Source organism: Pinus tabuliformis, chromosome 8 (genome assembly GCF_031772625.1).
Source record: "Pinus tabuliformis cultivar Carrire ecotype Pingquan chromosome 8, CPIR1, whole genome shotgun sequence".
Classification (NCBI taxonomy): domain Eukaryota; kingdom Viridiplantae; phylum Streptophyta; class Pinopsida; order Pinales; family Pinaceae; genus Pinus; species Pinus tabuliformis.
The window spans coordinates 1,367,551,397-1,367,571,057 of NC_142294.1; the positions used below are offsets into that span (position 1 = coordinate 1,367,551,397).

At 40.7% G+C, this 19,661-nt stretch overlaps 1 protein-coding gene across 2 annotated transcripts in view; it reads left to right on the top strand.

Annotated features, from left to right (window-relative positions):
• The first annotated feature begins 2,125 nt into the window (after nt 1–2,125).
• Nucleotides 2,126–19,661, top strand: part of LOC149240585 (cell division protein FtsZ homolog 1, chloroplastic-like) — a 46,873-nt gene continuing 29,337 nt past the window's right edge. Inside the window, exon 1 of one of the 2 annotated variants that reach the window (XM_089373760.1) lies at nt 2,126–2,806. In XM_089373760.1, coding sequence (XP_089229886.1) covers nt 2,468–2,806 — 339 coding nt within the window. In that variant the 5' untranslated portion in view covers nt 2,126–2,467. The remainder of the gene's footprint in view (nt 2,807–19,661) is intronic. The other variant, XM_089373761.1, reaches the window with a different exon arrangement.

A 19,661-nucleotide genomic window follows, 5' to 3' on the forward strand; every position in this document is an offset into this window, starting at 1 on the left:
ACTAGGTCTCATTATCCAACAACAACCATATCTATTATATGATAGACACAACACCATTCTGTCATAATTATATTCAAAATAGATAGATTTCTTTGTGCTGAATGCTTAAGGCATTACATCAAGGGTGTGGGAGAGGACATCAATTGTTTTTTTTGCTGAAGCAAGAGCCGATCCTTCAATTTCATTAATTCAAAAGAAAGTTACATAATGTACAAAAATCAGTCCATTTACAAGAACTCCATAAAGAGAATTCCTTACAAATAGCAAAAACCCCCTCCAAACGCCAGACAACAACCAACCCACGGGAAACAAACTCAGAAGTCAACATCGGTCACCCCCGACCACACAAACCATGCCAAAGAGTGGGCTAGCCCACTTGGCCCCACAAAACAACCCGATACATCTAAATCGTTGATCTAGGCGGCTGGATCCAATGGTCAGGAAACAAATCACTCCACCCAACACTACCGAACGATAGTGTGCGATGGAGGGTGGTTTTCAAAACTACCCCCTGCCACGTGTTGAAGACTCTATGGAATCGCTTCCAAAAAAGTGAAACCGCTAACCACTTAAGCGCCGAGCGATCGCCGGGAAACCACCTGGGGCAAGGTATTCCGTCCCGAAAACGTAAAGGGTGTAGATTCCGGCAGCCGGAAAAACTAACCTCCCATCTCGCCAATACTTTCTGCGGACCCTGAAACTGAGACTGCGCTGAAATGGAAAATGATACAGTGTGTAGCAGTCCAAAAAACTAGGGACTCCTGATAACTTGCATCAGGGAGAAAAGCTGCCGAACTTTGCTTGTCCACCAACCATGAAAACTCAGAAAGGGAGTGGAAGCAAAAGCTGGGGAAAATCAATTCGAGCATGTTACCCTTTCTCGATATCGAGCAATCTCTCTGTCCTCTATAGCTTGATCATCACAGAGAGCCTTTAACCGGCTTTGGGGCATCTCCTGCCATTTTTCCACCATCCTGCAATCTGTATTATTCACACCTTGGTTAGCCAGAATGTCCGCTAGCTTATTGGCATCTCGACGAACATGGTTGAAACTAACTGTTCTAAGCTTCTGGAGGTGAATTTGAATTCTTTGGTAAACCTGAATTAGTCTCCAGTGGTTTGAGACTTTCTCCGGTCTAGAACCACAACTGATTCTTTTCACAGAGTTAATGGTTATTTCTGAGTCCGCTTCTATAATGACATTTGAGCTATGGTTCTGACTCAGAATCTCTAGACATTGCTCCAGAGCCATTAATTCAACCATATTGTTGGTGGCTCTACCTAAATGGCCGTGGAAGATTAAGATGATACAACCCTTTTCATCTCTTAAAACTCCTCCAAAACCAGCTGTTCTCGGGTTGCCTTTTGAGGCACCATCAATGTTGAATTTCAGATAGCTCTTTGGTGGAGGTTGCCAGAAATCCTTCTCTGTATCCATAGCTATTTTCTTTCCTTTTAGTCCTTGGGGAATAAAGGAGAGGACATCAATTGTTATTCCTCTCATGAGATCAAATAATGTTACCAATTAACTAGATTCCAATATTTAGTAGACAATGCAAAAGTGCGTAGATAAAAAACGTAGATATTTGAGATATACACTGTAATCTTTTTGTGAGTTACTAACCCTTATTAGCATTTATGATTCATTGACATTTTCCTAGATCTAGTAACCCTTCTTAATATTCCTAGAGATTGCATTCTAGGTATAGCTCTAGTTCATATTAAAATTACATTCACTACATAAATATATTTTTGTTAAGAATTATTTAAATTGATTAAAAAATAACTAATTATATGACAAAATTATAGTCTATCTTGGTGTGATAATGAATCACACTTGTTGGTTCGAAACCGTCGGCCAAAAATTTCTTCTATGTGATTTCTATCAAAAAAACTAAATCAAAAACCTTTTCTTAATTCATTATGAATCACAAACGCTCAATACAGAAAATAAAATCCCTTCTTTTAAAGATTATTTACATTGTTTTAAAAAACAATTCACTAATATTTCACAATTCTTTTACGAAAGATAAAGTAACGGATATCATGTTTTGATTTTTTAAAATGCCAATTAAAATAAAATAAACAAGAAGGCAGCGTAACCTTGCTATCTTGAAGTCGTTTTTGCTTTTGGTTGCTGTCAGGATCCGATGACAAGCTTTTGATGCTCCTATCGAAACCCTAGGGCCAAACAACCGTGCATTTTGAAACTTCGACACCGGAAAGCAGGAAATTGCAATCGAAGTCGAGTGGATGCGAACTCAGGACCGCACGGTCAAAAGGCCCTCTTTAAATTTCCTCCGCTTTAGAACTTCACAGCTCTGTAAACTCGCATTTCGGAGCTTTTTAACTTCAACAGCAATGGCGTCAACAGTTGTGTAGAATGCGAGCAATTTAACTCTCCTGCCATTTACTCGCAGCCATAGAATATTCTAAAAAAGCTTGTGGAACGTTCCAGATCTTCAAAATGCAATGCTTTCACTGTCCGAGTATCCTTTCCGTGGGAGGAGAAAGTCTTTACTCTTATCATATTCGATCCTCTCCGAGTTCTTTCCAATTCGGCTGGAGTTTAGCTCCATTTTCTGGCGGCATGGCGGCAAATACTTGGAGCTCAAAGTTTGGCGGAGCGAAATTGTTCCATAGCGGGGTTGCTGGAAATGGAGGTGGTTTGAGGGTACGCAGAGTGTGCAGAAGCTCGTATTCACCGTTCAGACAGATGGAGTCAGCTCGCATAAAGGTCGTGGGCATCGGCGGTGGAGGGAACAATGCTGTAAATCGAATGATTGCCTCTGGTCTTCATGTACTTGTACTTTTCCTTTTGCTCTATGAAATTTCCATTCTAAATCTTCAGAGAGGTTGCTTTCTTTTCTGTTTTAAAAAACCCATGTAGTTATTTGTGCTAATGGTTCTTTCACATCGAAAAAGAAAAGCTACTAGGTCTATTTGGGCAATTTTAGGTCGCCCTTGAAAAGCTGGAGGATCAACAATTATTCACACTTCTAGTGTTAGGTTCTTCAGCCGGACAATTATGTCATTCACAGCAGATCTTTAGCATTTTTTTTTTTGGAAAATTCGGAAGTTGCTTTGGGAAACACAACTTTCCAGACTAAGCTGCCCCTTTGGCTAAGCTGCTGCACAGCGAGAGGTGTATGCATGCCACCATAATCACCTTGGCGTAGCACCTTGCCTCAGCAGCTCCCATGTGGGAGGCTTTGAGCCACCTCACCGCTTGCCACCGGACCACACTCACGCGGGATTTCAACTAAATTTTGCTGGAGGAAGTTTTGGGGAAATGCTGGAAAGCGTAAATTCAGTAATTTTTTAATAATAATTGAAAGCATAATTTAATAATTTCAAAAAGCTCATGTTGCACTCTCATGGGAACCTGATTGTGAAAGATATACGGTGTTGGATAATTGTGAGATCATATGTATTCCAATATGCTGTTGAATATGATCGCAGCGTTAAACCTGTTGAACAGTATGTTTTATTCTTGTATAGCAATGTTCTTTTATGGAGGTAGTATCAAGGCTGGTTTAAAGATTGTGCCTTTTTGCCTTGATTAGTTAAACTAGGGTTTCCCTTCTTGATAATCTCCAAACGAAGACCTTATGAGAGGCTTACGGAATGGACTTCCAGAATGCTTGAATGTTATAAAAATGCGGCTTAGGAGGTGATCCAAAGATGGAAACCCTATAATGAACTAGTGGCGAGACATTCATTCACGTTGAGCATAAGCATTCTTGAGAAGAACATAGTAGATGCTGATCTTTTGAGTAATTTACAACAATGCAAATAAAGAAGATGTTCAATTTCTAGAGGTAGATCAGTTTTCTCCCAACATTTTGGAGGAAATGAGAGCTGAAATTTGTACCTTTTAGCTCTAATAGAAATTTTAGTAGAATGAAGATACAATTGGTTTGAGCCGATGAAAACAAATGGACTATTAGTAGTGTTCCACAGGGATGCATCTCCCCACTTGGGAATCACGATTCCTTGCTCCCTTGCGCTCCGGGGACGTCTAGGGGTCGTTTCTCGACCCTCCCAAAAAATGAAACGCACGGAAACTCCAAAGGGCGTCGTTTCCTCCCAAAAATGGAAACATTTCCTTTGTTTCCCAAAAATTCGAGGAAAAATAATTTAAATAAAGTAAATGTTATGGGAGAGTGCCTCCTATTGATGATCATGAGGTAAAGAATGGCTTCCTAGATGCAATTGCAAAGATCTACAATGAGGAGGGGACAAAACTTCAAAGACATTTTGTTTAGTTTGCATCACTTAGTGGCCCCTTCAACGCACGTGGTGCTCGGGTAGATTGCCTAGATCTAGCCCAAGATGACCCGATTGGTTGGTGGAGGATGCAATCGTATGGTGCTCCAGAGCTCAAACATTAGCTATGCGTTTGTTGTCTCAGATTGCTAGTTCCTTTGCAACAGAGAGGAATTGGTCCATATATAGCTTCATCCACTCTATCAAGAGGAACAAGCTTACCTCTAGAAGAGCGGAAGAGTTAGTTGCTGTGCACAATGCCCTATGTCTTGAGCATAGGAAGACACCTGAGTATTTGAAGGGACCAACGACACGATGGGATGTTGATCCAGAGGATGATGCACAGGTAAGTATGGAGGAGGGACTTGATGAGACACATATGGGGTTGGTTGGTGTGCCACTTAGCATGTTTGAGAATGAAAGTGATTCTGATTCAGATGGTGACATGGTTGATCCTGATTTATTCATGCAACAGGTGGATGCAGAGACTAGCGAGGCATGACTTTGAGCAATTATGCTCATTTGTCATTTGATATGTTCTTATGTTATCTTCTTTTCTGTTTTAGACTTCAGTTGTAGACTTCATTTTGTTTTGAATCTTGATATATGATATATTAGACTTGACTCTATAAAAGTTTGAATCTTGGTGTATCAAATGTGACTTTTATTTCAATATTTAGTATTCACAGTTGGAACTTCAATATGGTTTGAACTTTTATTTTCATTGTACATTGTTATAGTTATATGTATGTTTGTATCATGCTTTTCGTTTTAAATTTGTTAAAGTTATATGATTCATCAATTTATCCTTCATGATGTAAGTGTTATATAATGATAAAGACAATTAAATAATAAAATTTCAATGATATATTTATAATTTTTTAGTATTTTTATTTTACCATTTTTGTCGAGGTCCCTTTTGTTAAAGACCCCAACGTGCCCCCATGTTTCCTAAAAATTGGTGGGGAGCTTTTGCATAGGCTGCTCTTGCGTATCCCTGCTCCCCCATCCCCATGTCTCGAAAACTTGGTGGAACACTGACTATTAGTACCTCACTTTGCAATACCCTTATCATCTCATCTAGTAAATACATTATAGGGTGTAGTTCCCTATGTAAAAAAGTCTCTTTAGGCTTCCAATTATCCATTAATTGCAATTCTTCAATCTTGTATGATATCTATATATGAGTTTGACATTGCGTATTATAGGCAAATAGAAATCAATGAACATTGATGTAATTTAGGCCTCATCTTTCTTCAACACTAGCATAATTGGGTATCACATGGAGAAGTGGTTGATTTATTATGGCTTTTGTCAATTTGGTTCTCAATCTTTCACTTTTTAGATTGGAAGTTTGGAAGAACACCATTACTTAAAAGAGAAGTTGGAACAAAGTCAATGGTTGTCAGATTGTCATGTTTGGAGGTAGCATAATGGGTCCCATTGGATTGCATTTTCTGTTTTTAATCTTAATTAATGGGATTTATAACTTGGCTAACCCGTGGCCTTCGTTATGAACAAAGATACCTTTTCTGATTTATTCACCAACATCTACCTTGGATATTATTATCATGATCATGACACCTCCCCATATTGAATGTAAAATATAGGGCATTCCATTTTCCCTCCACCTATAGTTGTTAGGTCCATGTTGGAATGTTCTATATAACTTCTTTATCCATATTAGGGATATCATGTAAATTGTACATTTTATGTTATTTTGGTTGGGAAACCCCTTTTGGGTCTTGACTAGAGAGGGCACAAAACTCCTTATCATATCGTCTTTGGAATCAAAATTGGGAAACTTTGTGTTATAGATGTTGTAGGAAAGCTAAACAACAAAGTATAAAAACAACTGGCTCGAGTTTTGTAAAGTTTTGTAGATGTTCTATGCTAAGAGCAATTTTACTTTTCTCACAGCAATCATACAAGTAGATAAGCAAAATGCAGATAGAACATATAAGCAGATCTTACAGAAGACAAATCAGAAACAAGAAAAATGTATGTGTTTGTTTCGGCGGTCAATAGGATGCTTCAACCAGCAAAGTCTCCTTTGGTCAGCCAGCCCAGCATGTGTCACAACAACCCTCCAACCAGTGGATGAGTCAACCCAAGTCAGTTCTACAAAAGTCAACGCTGTCCTGAAAAGTCAACGCAGGGGCAGCAAGCTAAAAGTCAACGCAGTAGCAAAACGGTCAACCCTTTGACCTCGATTTTTGTGCCAGGTAGTACGGCCTTCAAAAATCGAACCTCCCACAAGTTTTCAGCTTGTTTGGACCAAGCGTTGACCAAAGTCAACGCTGGTCAAACTTCTGCGAAACCTTAGCAGCAGAAACCCTAGCAGCAGAAAAATCCTCTTCGTCCTTCCCACGTGTGGCTGAAATTCGTCCTCCAGGTAGCTCGTACTTTTTAGGATGAGAGAGGAAGATGTGAGTTGTGTTGTGATCAAATTCTCTCCAACTTTTCCTGTATATATATCCATCAATGAGGGTGTGTGACACATCTGTTGGGCATGTGAGCCTACATTACAAAACTGGCTGACCTTGCACATATAATTTATTAAGAATAATAAATTCAAAATATAAGTTCTGCTCATCGGATTAAGACTATTTTTATATGGATTTTACACCTCTCAGAAAGAGGAATCCAACAAAAATATTAGCCTCTTAATCTGAGCATCAGAACATGGAGTTTGGACCTAGTTGTCCAAATTTAACAAGTTTCAAGCAAGCTTGGTAGCTCTCAAATGCCACAAAACATAACTTGCAAAAGTCCACAATTAATACATCTACGAGTTTCTTGTAGCTATGCTTACATGTATACAACTCTAAAAGGCTCCCAAAATTCTAAGTGCTTTACCGAACATAGAAATTAGTGAAGAACATGATGGCTATTGGTTTCTTCTTGTTTGTGGTTGGAAGGGAGGGAGTTTTTGTTTTCAAGTTCCATAGCCGCTATCCTTTGATGAAGTGTGCCCTCTTTTAAATATGATTGGATAGAGTTGTTGTTAAAATTGGCAACTAGGGCCAAACTCCATGTGGTTCATTTTATTAATGGCAGTTGATATTTTTCTTGGATCCTTCTCATCGAGAGGTGTAGGATTGATCTAAAGATTATCCGATTCTGTTAAGTATTCATGGAGATATGAATTTATTAGTGTTATGGGACAATTCGTCAAGGTCGACCAACAACCAAATAAACTCCACTTGTGCTCAACGTTTTAGTATAAATAAAGGTGGCCTTCAAGTCATTTCAACACACACTTGGGATCTCTTCCTCTCTACTTATCTTTGGGTTTTAGTAGGAGGAGATATCCTAAGGGATAACGCTGCCCTAATCTAGAGGGAGTGCCCTAGGCTCTATGCTGCCCTAATATAGAGGGAGTGCCCTAGGCTCTACATTGCCCTAATGAAGAAGCCTTAGACGCAAGAGGAAAGGGAGATCTAGCATGGTGAAGGAAGCCCTAACACTGCCCTATGGAGAAGCCCTAAATGCTGCCCTATGAAGAAGCAGTAATATGCAGCCATGGAAATGAAGGCAGAAACCCTAGCCGCAGGTCTAAGGAGAAGAGATGCCCTAAACCTAGTTGCTACGTTGCCTAATGGAGATGGCACCTAAACGCTGTCCTAGAAGAAGTGCTCTACACATGGAATGCCCTTGCTGTCATGAAAGGAAAAGCCCTTATCCTATATGCAGTCATGAAAGGAATACCATCGCTGTCATGGAAGGAATGCTCTCACACGTAAACGCTGAGATAAAGAAGCCACATCTTTAGCAACCCTTAACGCTGTTCTAAATAAGGATGCTCTATCTGTTGTTTGGATTGAATCACAGTCATGAATGATAGATCCAAGTCTTATGATGAATGTTGTAACATTATAGATAGCATAGTATATGACAACAAGATGTATGGTGCAGCAATGGTGCAGTAGTATGGACAACAAGATGTATGGTGCAACAATGGTGCAGATGTATATGACGACAAGATGTATGGTGGAACAATGGTGCAGCAGTATGGACAACAAGATGTATGGTGCAGCAGTGGGACAACAATGTTACATGGTGCTGCAATGATACAACAATGGGACAACAAAGGCAACCTGGTGCAGCGTATGGTACAACAGTGGAACAACAATGGTCAATGGCATACAGTGCACAATGGGACAGCAATGGTACAACAGTGGAACAACAATGGTCAATGGCATACAGTGCACAATGGGACAACAATGGTACAATGGTACAACATGGGACAACTAGTATTTAGTGCAACAAATTCATGGTGTTGTTATGGTATGGCAAACCACAACGGGACAACCATGACATTGTGCAATAGTGGCACAATGGGACAGTCATGACATAGTGCAACAGTGGCACAACGAGACAATGATGACATTGTGCAATAGTGGCACAATGGGACAACAAGCATGTGCAACACGATGAGGTGTAACATGATGACGAGATGCAGCACAATGATAGGTGAAGGAGTCACCTTGGAGAATCAGTTGAAGCAACATGTTTTCTGATCTCATTTATCATCTTGTTAGAGATGATCTATGCTTTTATCTAGATAAGTCAAATTGTTGACCTCTGTTGTAAATGTACTATCTCTCTCTCTCTCTCTCTCTGTTGAACTATTGAAGAACATATAAGAAGAATTGATCAAGGGTTTCCCCACATTGGGGTTTGTCCCTGGCTAGCGCCACATCTTGTGTCCTCTTGTCTTGGCTTGTCTTTTGCGATTTATATTTATGTTCTATCTGCAGTTTACTTTAATGCTGATGTGATTGCTAATCTGAAAAAGATATTGAGCTAACTATGAAAATTGAAATAAATTGCTCTAAGCATAGAACATACCTAAACTTAACATGGTATCAGCGCTGAGGTGAAGACAAAGCCCAAGCAATAGTGAAAGAGCAATCACTGAAGACAGCTGGGAAAGGACAAAAGGATGAATGCATTCCTCATCCCTCTTCAAATTCACCAAGGGATAATCGAAGCAGAGTATATCATCAAAATGGCGCAGCAGAAGCTTCTGATGGCCTAGCTACAGATCACTTCAATGGGAAGTCCGGATCTTAGGGTGAAAGGAAAGGCAGATGCCTTGCTTACAATAAGTTCGGCCATTATGCGAAGGAGTGTCCAAATGGCAGGGACACATCTATTGATGAAGATAACAATCATTCCAGGGACATCTTCAATGATCGAAGGAATGACAGATAATGCAGGTCATCAAGGAAATGACCGACTCTTCAAGGAAAGCAAGGAACCCCAGGTATGAAGAATCAAATGTTGTTTCTAATAAGATAAAGAAGCGTTATCTTGTATTGGCCCTCTCCTTCAGATTTTGTGGGAATCTGGCTTATTGATTATAGTGCTTCAAGGCACTTCATCGGATAGAAGGGTGCTCTCTCGAATTTGGTAAGAAACAATCGTGGGATTATACTTGGAGCCGATGCCACCTATCCCGGAAAGGGTGTAGGAAATGTTACCCCTCAATTGAATGAGGGTAACTCGATTCATTTACAAAATCTCTTTTATGTACCTGATCGCAAGAAGAACCTGGTGTCCATTTCGACAATGGAAGTCAAAGGTTTCAGGGTGGTATTCATCGATGGAAAGATACGTCTTTGAAAATAGAATTTTCAAAGATGCTTTTACTCATGGGTTCAGGGTTGGCAATTTGTACCAAGTTGCAGGATGGTCCATTGGGGACCATGTCAATTGACACATCTCATCTATAGCACCGAAGGTCTACTTATTGTGGGGCCTTATCCGATGTGAGTCAGATGGTGACTGGGATCCTGAATTCAAAAGGATCATGAAGGTACATGTCTGAGATGTACCGAAGGAAAATCTTACAAAGGGACCATTCCCCTCATGTAGCAGGTTCACAGGCTTGGAACAACCCGAGGGGTTTGAGATTCATAGGGAATCTCATATATGCAGGTGGAAGAAAACCCTCTATGGCTGGAAGTAAATCACCCTGGGTTTGATATGAGAGGATTGATAATTGTCAGATGAAGCTGAGATTCACTAAGCGTGAAGCTGATCCAAACCATGGTTTGAAGATTGTGGATGATAAACCTCTCATACCGGCACCTTCTAAGAACGACCTATTTCTGATAGGTGCAGACCCTCTCACTTGCAGAAGTAAGAGGGAGTTGGATTCCGGATGTGGAATGGTAAACTGCAAGCCCGTGACTACCTCGAGGATCTTAACTTTTAGAAGTTATATGGTGATGATGCCGGACCAGATTTGGAAAATGCCTTTGAGTTTCATAAACTCATTTGCATTGATGTTCTTGGTGAACTTTCGTCTGTATATATGTTTTGCAGTTAGCATGGTGAGCTCATATTTGGTTGAGGCTCACTGGATTTGGTGCCAAGAATCTTCTGAGATATCTTCGGGGCACAATCTCTCATGGATTGAGATACACTGTTGGAAATATGAAACTGCATGATTATTCGAACGCTGACTGGCAGGCAGTATGGAGGATCACTAGAGCACTTCTTAGTGCTGGTTCTCTTTGGATTCTGCTTCGATATCATGGATGAGCAGGAAGCAGGAGTCAGTTGCTATAAGCACCACTGAGACCGAATACATAGCTACGAGTATGATCTCGTGTGAAGTTGCTTGGTTGTGGAAGCTCTTTAGTGAGTTATTTGTACACATGATGAATACCATTGTGATCCTCTGTGACAACTAGGGGGGTTCGATTGTTGAGGAATCCTGTATTCGATGATTGCTCTAATAGATAGACATCAGATGCTACCTTATCTGGGACATGGTAAGTCAATGAGCGAGGAGGCTCCATCGCATTGAGATTGATGTACAGGTCACAAACATTTTGTCAAAGCCCCGGGGAAAGGTCAAATCTGTGACTTTCCCAAACAACTTGGAGTCGTTGAGAGACCTTCGTATAAGGGTCTTGCATGTTGCATGCATTTTGCTCGGGGAGCTCTGGGGGGCTTGGGGTACTTACTAGAGCAACACACGACCATAGGGTGACTCACCCTCCCTTAATGGTGCGTTGTGTACAGGGTGAATAGCTTAGCCTTCCCTTGTGATACCTCGAGGCGACTTTGGGACAGGATGATTCGTTCTCCTGTGAGCCAGGATGATAAGTTCTCTTGTGGGACAGGATGATTAGTTCTCCTGTTGAGGCATCCTACCCATGTAGTTTGGGACTCATGGGAAGTACCTCTCATTTGATCAATGAGCATGGAAATGGGGTTAGGGACCATAGTAGTACTATCGATGGACACATCATTGTATCTACCGTACTCCCTATGCTAGGATGACCTCCAACTGATCTGGGATCAGTATGAGTGGTTTGAGACACTCTCTTTTGATATTGATCTGGGATCAATAAAACTGACTTCGGGTCAGTAAGAGTGATATGACACACTCTCTTCAGATGAAACTGACTTCGGGTCAGCAGAGAATAGTATGAGACATTCTCGACCAATTCTTCTTCTTCATGGTTCAGCAAAGCAGAGCAGTGCAGGGCACTGATGGCAGAGACGGTATAGCAGACATATGGATCAGCTGATGGAGTTCTCCCTAGTTGAGAGGGAGTGTTAAAATTGGCAACTAGGGCCAAACTCCATGTGGTTCATCTTATTAAAGGCAGTTGATATTTTTCTTGGATCCCTCTCATCGAGAGGTGTAGGATTGATTTAAAGATTATCCGATTCTGTTAAGTATTCATGGAGATATGAATTTATTAGTGTTATGGGACAATTCGTCAAGGTCGACCAACAACCAAATAAACCCCACTTGTGCTCAACGTTTTAGTATAGATAAAGGTGGCCTTCAAGTCATTTCAACACACACTTGGGATCTCTTCCTCTCTACTTGTCTTTGGGTTTTAGTAGGAGGAGATATTCTAAGGGATAACGCTGCCCTAATCTAGAGGGAGTGCCCTAGGCTCTATGCTGCCCTAATATAAAGGGAGTGCCCTAGGCTCTACACTGCCCTAATGAAGAAGCCCTAGACGCAAGAGGAAAGGGAGAGCTAGCACGGTGAAGGAAGCCCTAACACTGCCCTATGGAGAAGCCCTAAATGCTGCCCTTTGAAGAAGCAGCAATATGCAGCCATGGAAATGAAGGCAGAAACCCTAGCCGCAGGTCTAAGGAGAAGAGATGCCCTAAACCTAGTTGCTACGTTGCCTAATGGAGATGGCACCTAAACACTGTCCTAGAAGAAGTGCTCTACACATGGAATGCCCTTGCTGTCATGAAAGGAAAAGCCCTTATCCTATATGCAGTCATGAAAGGAATACCGTTGCTATCATGGAAAGAATGCTCTCACATGTAAACGCTGAGATAAAGAAGCCACATCTTTAGCAACCCTTAACGCTATTCTAAATAAGGATGCTCTATCTGTTGTTTGGATTGAATCATAGTCATGAATGATAGATCCAAGTCTTATGATGAATGTTGTAACATTATAGACAACATAGTATATGACAACAAGATGTATGGTGCAGCAATTGTGCAACAGTGTGGACAACAAGATGTATGGACAACATGATGTATGGTGCAGCAATGGTGCAGATGTATATGATTGCAAGATGTATGGTGCAACAATGGTGCAACAGTGGGACAACAATGCTACATGGTGCTGCAATGATACAATAATGGGACAACAAAGGCAACTTGGTGCAGTATGGTGCAACATATGGTACAACAATGGTCAATGGCATATAATGCACAATGGGACAACATTGGTACAATGGTACAACTAGTATTTAGTGCAACAAATTCATGGTGCTGTTATTGTATGGCAAAGCACAACGGGACAACCGTGACATTGTGCAGTAGTGGCACAATGGGACAGTCATGACATAGTGCAACAGTGGCACAACGAGACAACCATGACATTGTGCAAGAGTGGCACAATGGGACAACAAGCACGTGCAGCATGTTGCAACACGATGAGGTGTAGCATGATGACGAGATGCAACACAATGATAGGTGAAGGAGTCACCTTGGAGAATCAGTTGAAGCAGCATGTCTTCTGATCTCATGTATCATCTTGTTAGAGATGATCTATGCTCTTATCTAGATAAGTCAAAGTGTTGACTTTTGTTGTAAATGTACTATCTCTCTCTCTCTGCTGAACTATTGAAGAACATATAAGAAGAATTGATCAAGGGTTTCCCCACATTGGGGTTTGTCCTTGGCTAGCGCCACATCTTATGTCCTCTTGTCTTGGCTTGTCTTTTGCTATTTATGTTTATGTTCTATCTGCAGTTTACTTTAATGTTGATGTGATTACTAATCTGAAAAAGATATTGAGCTAACTATGAAAATTGAAATAAATATCTCTAAGCATAGAACATACCTAAACTTAACAATTGTTGACATTATTAAAAGTTGTAGAGTGTGAGTCTCTACTTAGATTGATGACCATTTTCCTCATCGTATTACATTATGCTTCCAATACATCAATTTTATGCTTTTGTTATACTAGTATATTCATGATTATAGCATTTCGTGAAGTGCACTACTGTTCATTTTCATGCACCTTAGAGGTCATTGAAAAAAGAAAGGATCTATTGCATTACAAGGACTCTTCATGCCTTCTTAAAATCCTTTTAAACTCCCAAGCTTCCTTGTAACACATATGAGCAAGACACCAAAGAATGCTAAGATTCTAGCTTTTGGGAATGGTATTTCAAGGCCCAAGTTGGTGCATAGAGGGGATAACCCAAAGAATGTTGATGTTTGTAGCTTGGATAGGTACTTTTGCATAGGCCTAAGTGTCTAGGTGTGTAGAAGTTGCCCAAAGTTTCCTTAGGACACTTGCTATTGTAACTTATCCTAACTCTATCTTAGGAAAAACACATAATTAGTTATGTAGGCTAATTGAACTAAAGAAACCTAGGAAAATTAAGTAATTTACTCTAGTGATTATGCTTAAATCTTAGCCGTTGATCTTAAGTGAGGTGAGATCTAATCTCGACCGTCAATCACTTTGGAGATTGGGGTCATGGATTTAGCTAAATGTAATGTTATAAAAGCAAGGAAAGGAGAGGAGAGACACACCATACAACAACACAAGACATTGAGAGAAGCATATCAAGGGCGAGTGGAGAAGGACTTCCATTCTAGTGTGCTAGGTCCTAGGAAGTGCAGAAGTGCAGCATTGGACATCCAAATTAGTCAAGGATATCGAGGATAGATCTAGGGCCTGATCCAGTGTTGCAGGAATCGCCCCCCCCCCGGAGGATCCAAACCCGGAACCGCGGTTCGGAGCGAACCGTCCCGGAATCCATTTGGGAATCGCGATTCTGAGGAGGAGGGGGCGCGGTTCCGTCTTTTATACGCGGTTCCTGCCATATAGGTTGCGGCCACCCCGGAACCGCGGATCCGAGGGCGGTTCGGGCACGGGGTGGCGCCAAGCTTCCGGCCCGGAACCGCACGCCACCCGCACGGTTCCCAGGCGATTCCGGAAGCAACCCGCGGCATCATTTTTTTAACTTGATTTTTTTTTAATTTGTTTTAACTTGAGTCTTAACTAGCATGAGGGGGTGGGTTAGGTTGGTTTAGGGTGAGTCTAGGGTGACTTTAGAAAAGAATAAAGCCCCCATTCTCTTCTCATTTTCTCACTTTGAGTTTATGAGAGTTGGAGAAGAGAAGAGAGGAGAGGAGAAGAGAAGAGAGGAAAGGAGAGGAGAAGAGAGGAGAGCTTGGAGGAGTGAAGAAGGAGGAGCTAGGAGAAGGAGGAGGAGCTTGGAGCAAGAGCTTGGAGGACTTCATCTACAAGAGCTAAAGAGGTAAGTTCAAACCCCAAACTCCCTTGTTTTTTTGAAAAAAAAATTGTATTTTTCTCCTCCCTCTCCTACTCTTTCCCATTGTTTCTACTTGCTCCTTTATTTACAGGTTGTCCACCACCTATATCCATATTCCAAGATGGTGTTCTTTTGGCTTCTATGTATCATTCCACTCTTGGTTTTAATGATGGCAAGGTTGAGGAATAGAGGGGAAGAGGAAGGGGATGAACTTGGTCCTAATAGTAGTGACCCAATGTATGATGAGGAGGAAGGGTTTGAAGAGGAAGGGGATGAACTTGAAGAGGACACTGAAGCACAAGATGGGAAAGGTACATCAAATCCCTTGTGGACCTTTGTGACCAAACTTGAAGGGGGAAAGGGTGGTGGATCTTACAAATGGATGTGCCCTCATGGTTGTCATGGAGGAAAACCATATACGGGTTCATATACCCGTCTGAGGAGGCATCTTTGTGGGGTGCTAGACAGTGATGAAAGAAAGGGTTCCGTGGGGGTAACCATTTGCCCAAACATTTCAAGTGAACAAAGACAAAAATACATCAAATTAGAGATGGCTGCACAAGGAAAAAACAAGAAACAAAAAACTCATTCTGAATCAAGTGCAACCTCTAAATTTGGTAGTTGCCCATCTCCTCATGGTACTTTTGCAACCTCTGGAGGTAGAAAAACAATAGGGGATTTCCTTAATGTTACTGGGAGGGATGATGTGGATGGAAAGATAGTCCGTTTTCTTTGTGCTTGCGGTGTACCATTCAATGTGCTTCGCTCTCCCTATTGGCATGACATGGTAAAGGCCATCAATGAAGCCCCAAAAGGATACAAGGCCCCCAACTATGAGAAAGCTAGAACAGTGTTATTAGAAAGAGAAAAAGCTAAGGTTCAAAGAGCTTTGACACGTTTTACACATGAGTGGGTGGATTATGGGGTATCCATTGTATCAGATGGGTGGACAAATATTAGAAACCAACATTTGATAAATGTTCTTGGTGTTTCTTCTAGTGGTGCAGTATTTATTGCATCTCATGACTCCTCCTCCATCAGTGCAACTGCACAAAACATTGCAGATCTCCTATTGAAATCAATCAAAGATGTTGGTCCGAATAATGTGATTCAAGTGATCACAGATAATGCAGCAAATTGTAAGTTAGCAGGAAAAATTATTGAGCGTACTCATCCACACATCTTTTGGTCTGGGTGCCTGGTTCACACATTGAACCTTTTGATGCATGATATTGTGAAACACAAAGATTGTGGGTGGATTGCTGAGGTTTACAGGAAAGGGAAGCAGCTCATTAAATTCATCACAGGGCATACAAGGGTAAACTACTTCTATGGCACTTACTCCAAGTTGCAATTGCTTAAAATTGCAAAGACAAGATTTGCTAGTTATTACCTCACCTTTAGGCGGCTAGTGAGGGTGAGACAAGCTTTAACTAATCTGGTGTGTGCTGAAACATGGGATGAAATTAACAATGACACAGATGGTGCTAATGAAGTCAAGGACATTGTTCTTGACAGTTACTTTTGGTCACAGGTTAAATATGTTTTGCAATTCACCAAACCAATTTATTACATGATCAAGTTTGCAGATTCAGATCGACCAGTAATTGGGGAGGTGTATGAGCAAATGGATAGCATGTTGGGGCAGATTAAAGACATTGTTGAGCCTAGAGATACCACCTTGTACAATTATATTCGTGAAGAGGTGGTAAAACGATGGGATAGCCTAAATGTTCCATTGCATGCATTAGCATATGTTTTGACACCTAAATACTATCATCCATCATGGCTTTCAAAACCAGCACCTGGGGGGGGAGTCAGGAGAAGACCACACCAAGATAAAGAGGTTCACGAAAAATATATGGCTGCATTGAGTAGATTAATCCCTGATGAGGAGGAGGCTGCATTGGTACGGAGACACGTGAGCAACTATACGAGCAGCACTGGTCCATTTTCGAGCATGCATGCAATTCAAGATCGAGAGAATTTTTCTGCTCTTGAGTGGTGGAACATGCATGGAGGGCCTACTCCACTTCTACAGAGTTTGGCATTGCGGGTGCTATCACAGGTGGTAAACACTTCTTCTGCAGAGAGGTGTTGGAGCTCTTATTCTTTCATCCACAGTGTTAAAAGGAACAGGTTGAATTTAGACCGGGCAGAGAGCTTGGTTTATGTTCATTACAACTTGCGATTGTTGTCCCATTACTGTGAAGATGCAAAGTCTAATAAAGACTTGTTGACTTGGGACAAGAATCCAGAGGAGCCCAATTTGGAGGATGGAGTGTTGCGACTAGAGCAATTAGAGGATTCTCTTATCCAGGTATGTCCATTGTGGTATGAATTTTCCAATTTTCCCTTATAAAGAATTCATGTTTTTAATTTTTTTGTTAACTAGTGTTTTTTTTTTGCATGAATTTTTTGAGCGATTCTAGGATGATGACACGGGTGTTGATATGCCACCACCCCCACCCCCATCTGGTCCCTTGGTTTCTACTAGAGGAGGTTCTTCTTCATCAGTTCCAGTGCCACGACTTACACAGGGACCATCTTCTTCATTGCCACCACGTGGAGGCCCGCCATCACGTTCTATTCGTGGTGGAAGGAGGAGAGATTAGTAGATATATTCACAATCTACTTCTTTTTGTCATAGATTACTCATTAGACTTGTAGACTTGTGAATTTGAATTTTGAACCTTTTTGGCTTGGCGGTGACCAAGTGACATATTTTGTAAACATTATTATTTGAATTTTGGACATGACAAATGTTGACAGTTGCTCACTTGCTAGATAAATCATAATATGCTCTATGTTTTATGTTTTATAATATGCTTAAATGTTTTATGTTTTATAATATGCTTCAAAATTTGATGTATGTTTGTAATAGCTAGAATATAGATGATTGTTGTACATACTAGTAACTACAATGGAATCATGGATGCCATATCTATCTTGATTTATGCAAAAATATGCATGTTTTCATGTCTTCTACAATTAATTTGGTATTTGGGATGTTTGTTTTGAGTATAAATGCAAAAAAATATAAAAAAATATATATATATAGCAGACGCTTCCGCGGACGCTTCGCTCCCTAGATTTTTGGAAAATGACGCTTCCGCGCTCCGCGCTTCCGCTTCGCTCCCGCTTCGTGCAACATTGGCCTGATCTGTTGGATCAAATCTAGGGTATGTTGTAATTGTACTCTCCTCAGTTGGGCCATTATCCTAGGACGAGAGCCCAAGTAGGTTCTGAGTTATTAATGAATAATTGTTGATTGGGCAAAATTTGTTTATGTCACTTGTCATTGAGATTGGTGTAATTTTGCTTCCACTAATTGTGTTGAGAATCTATTTGTGCATTTATTCAGTAGATTGATAATCTGCTAGGTTAATAAAGTGTTAGGTGCTAGGTTCAGAAAAATCAACAAAGAATGCCTTGTTTATAACACATAAAGGAACACTTGCCACAAAATTACACAAATTACAACAACAAAACAAAGTGCCAGTTGACCAAAGATTTCCAACATTGAGTTGAAGGATATCTTAGTAGCTAGGGCCCAATTAAACTAGAGAAAAATTCCTCAATGGAGAAAGGCCAAGAAGTAAGAAAAACCTAGAGAACTAGGATTGCTTGTGTCAGGTAGGTTGTTGCAAAGGGGCCAAGACCAAGAAGTGATTGCAGTTTGTGCAAACAATGAGACAAAATGTAATAGGCAAAAATTCAAGTAAATTAGTTGGAGATTGATAGAGGTTCTTACCAGGTTGATTTTTGGCTAAATGATCTTCCTAATTTCAATGTAGCAAGCTTTTCTTGCGTAGTGTTTCATTATCCCACCTTGCCAGTGAAGACCTTTGCCAAGGACTTAAAGAGTCTAAGCGTATTTAATTTCATGCATGCGAAAGAAGGGTTGGCTTGTCCTTTCAAATTCGAGACCCTCGCTTCCAATTTGTTGGTGGTTTTTATGTGAAAACTAGTGATTAATTGTGATGTTACATGTCCTCGTCTCCAAAACCGTAGAGTGTCAAGGAGGTGGGTGAAAAAGCCACCTCACATTTTTTCGAAGGACACCTAATTTGAGAGTAACAACTTCATTGGCTAGAGAAAAAGCCTGCTGCTTTTTCTTGTAAAACTTGATAAAATGAGACCTTATGTAGTTTTCCAATCTTCTTCTGGATTCAAGCTATAATCGAAGCAAGTTTGCTTTTGGAGTGGGTGAATTTTGAGATCATTTGATTGATAAGTGTACTTGGTTCTCCAATATTAGTAAGGGAGGAGGATACTCTAATAAAGAGCATAGGCTTCTGCTTGATTGTTTGTAGACTTTCGCAGACCCAAAGAAAAAGATATTTCAAGGTTTCCCTTGGGACCTAATAAGACCCCCCCCTCACTTGCTGATTGTGCTTGTGAATGGTAGATTAAATCCATAGAAAGTTGTGGATTTCATGCCTTATTGAATATGACCAATTAGAAGTAACCTCTAATTGCACCTCTTGGGAGTCTAGGTTGCAAATGCCCGTGGAATAACTTGATCTACGATACATGGTCCAAGGTAATGACACTATTCCTACCAAATCCTCAATAGTTAACTCAATACGA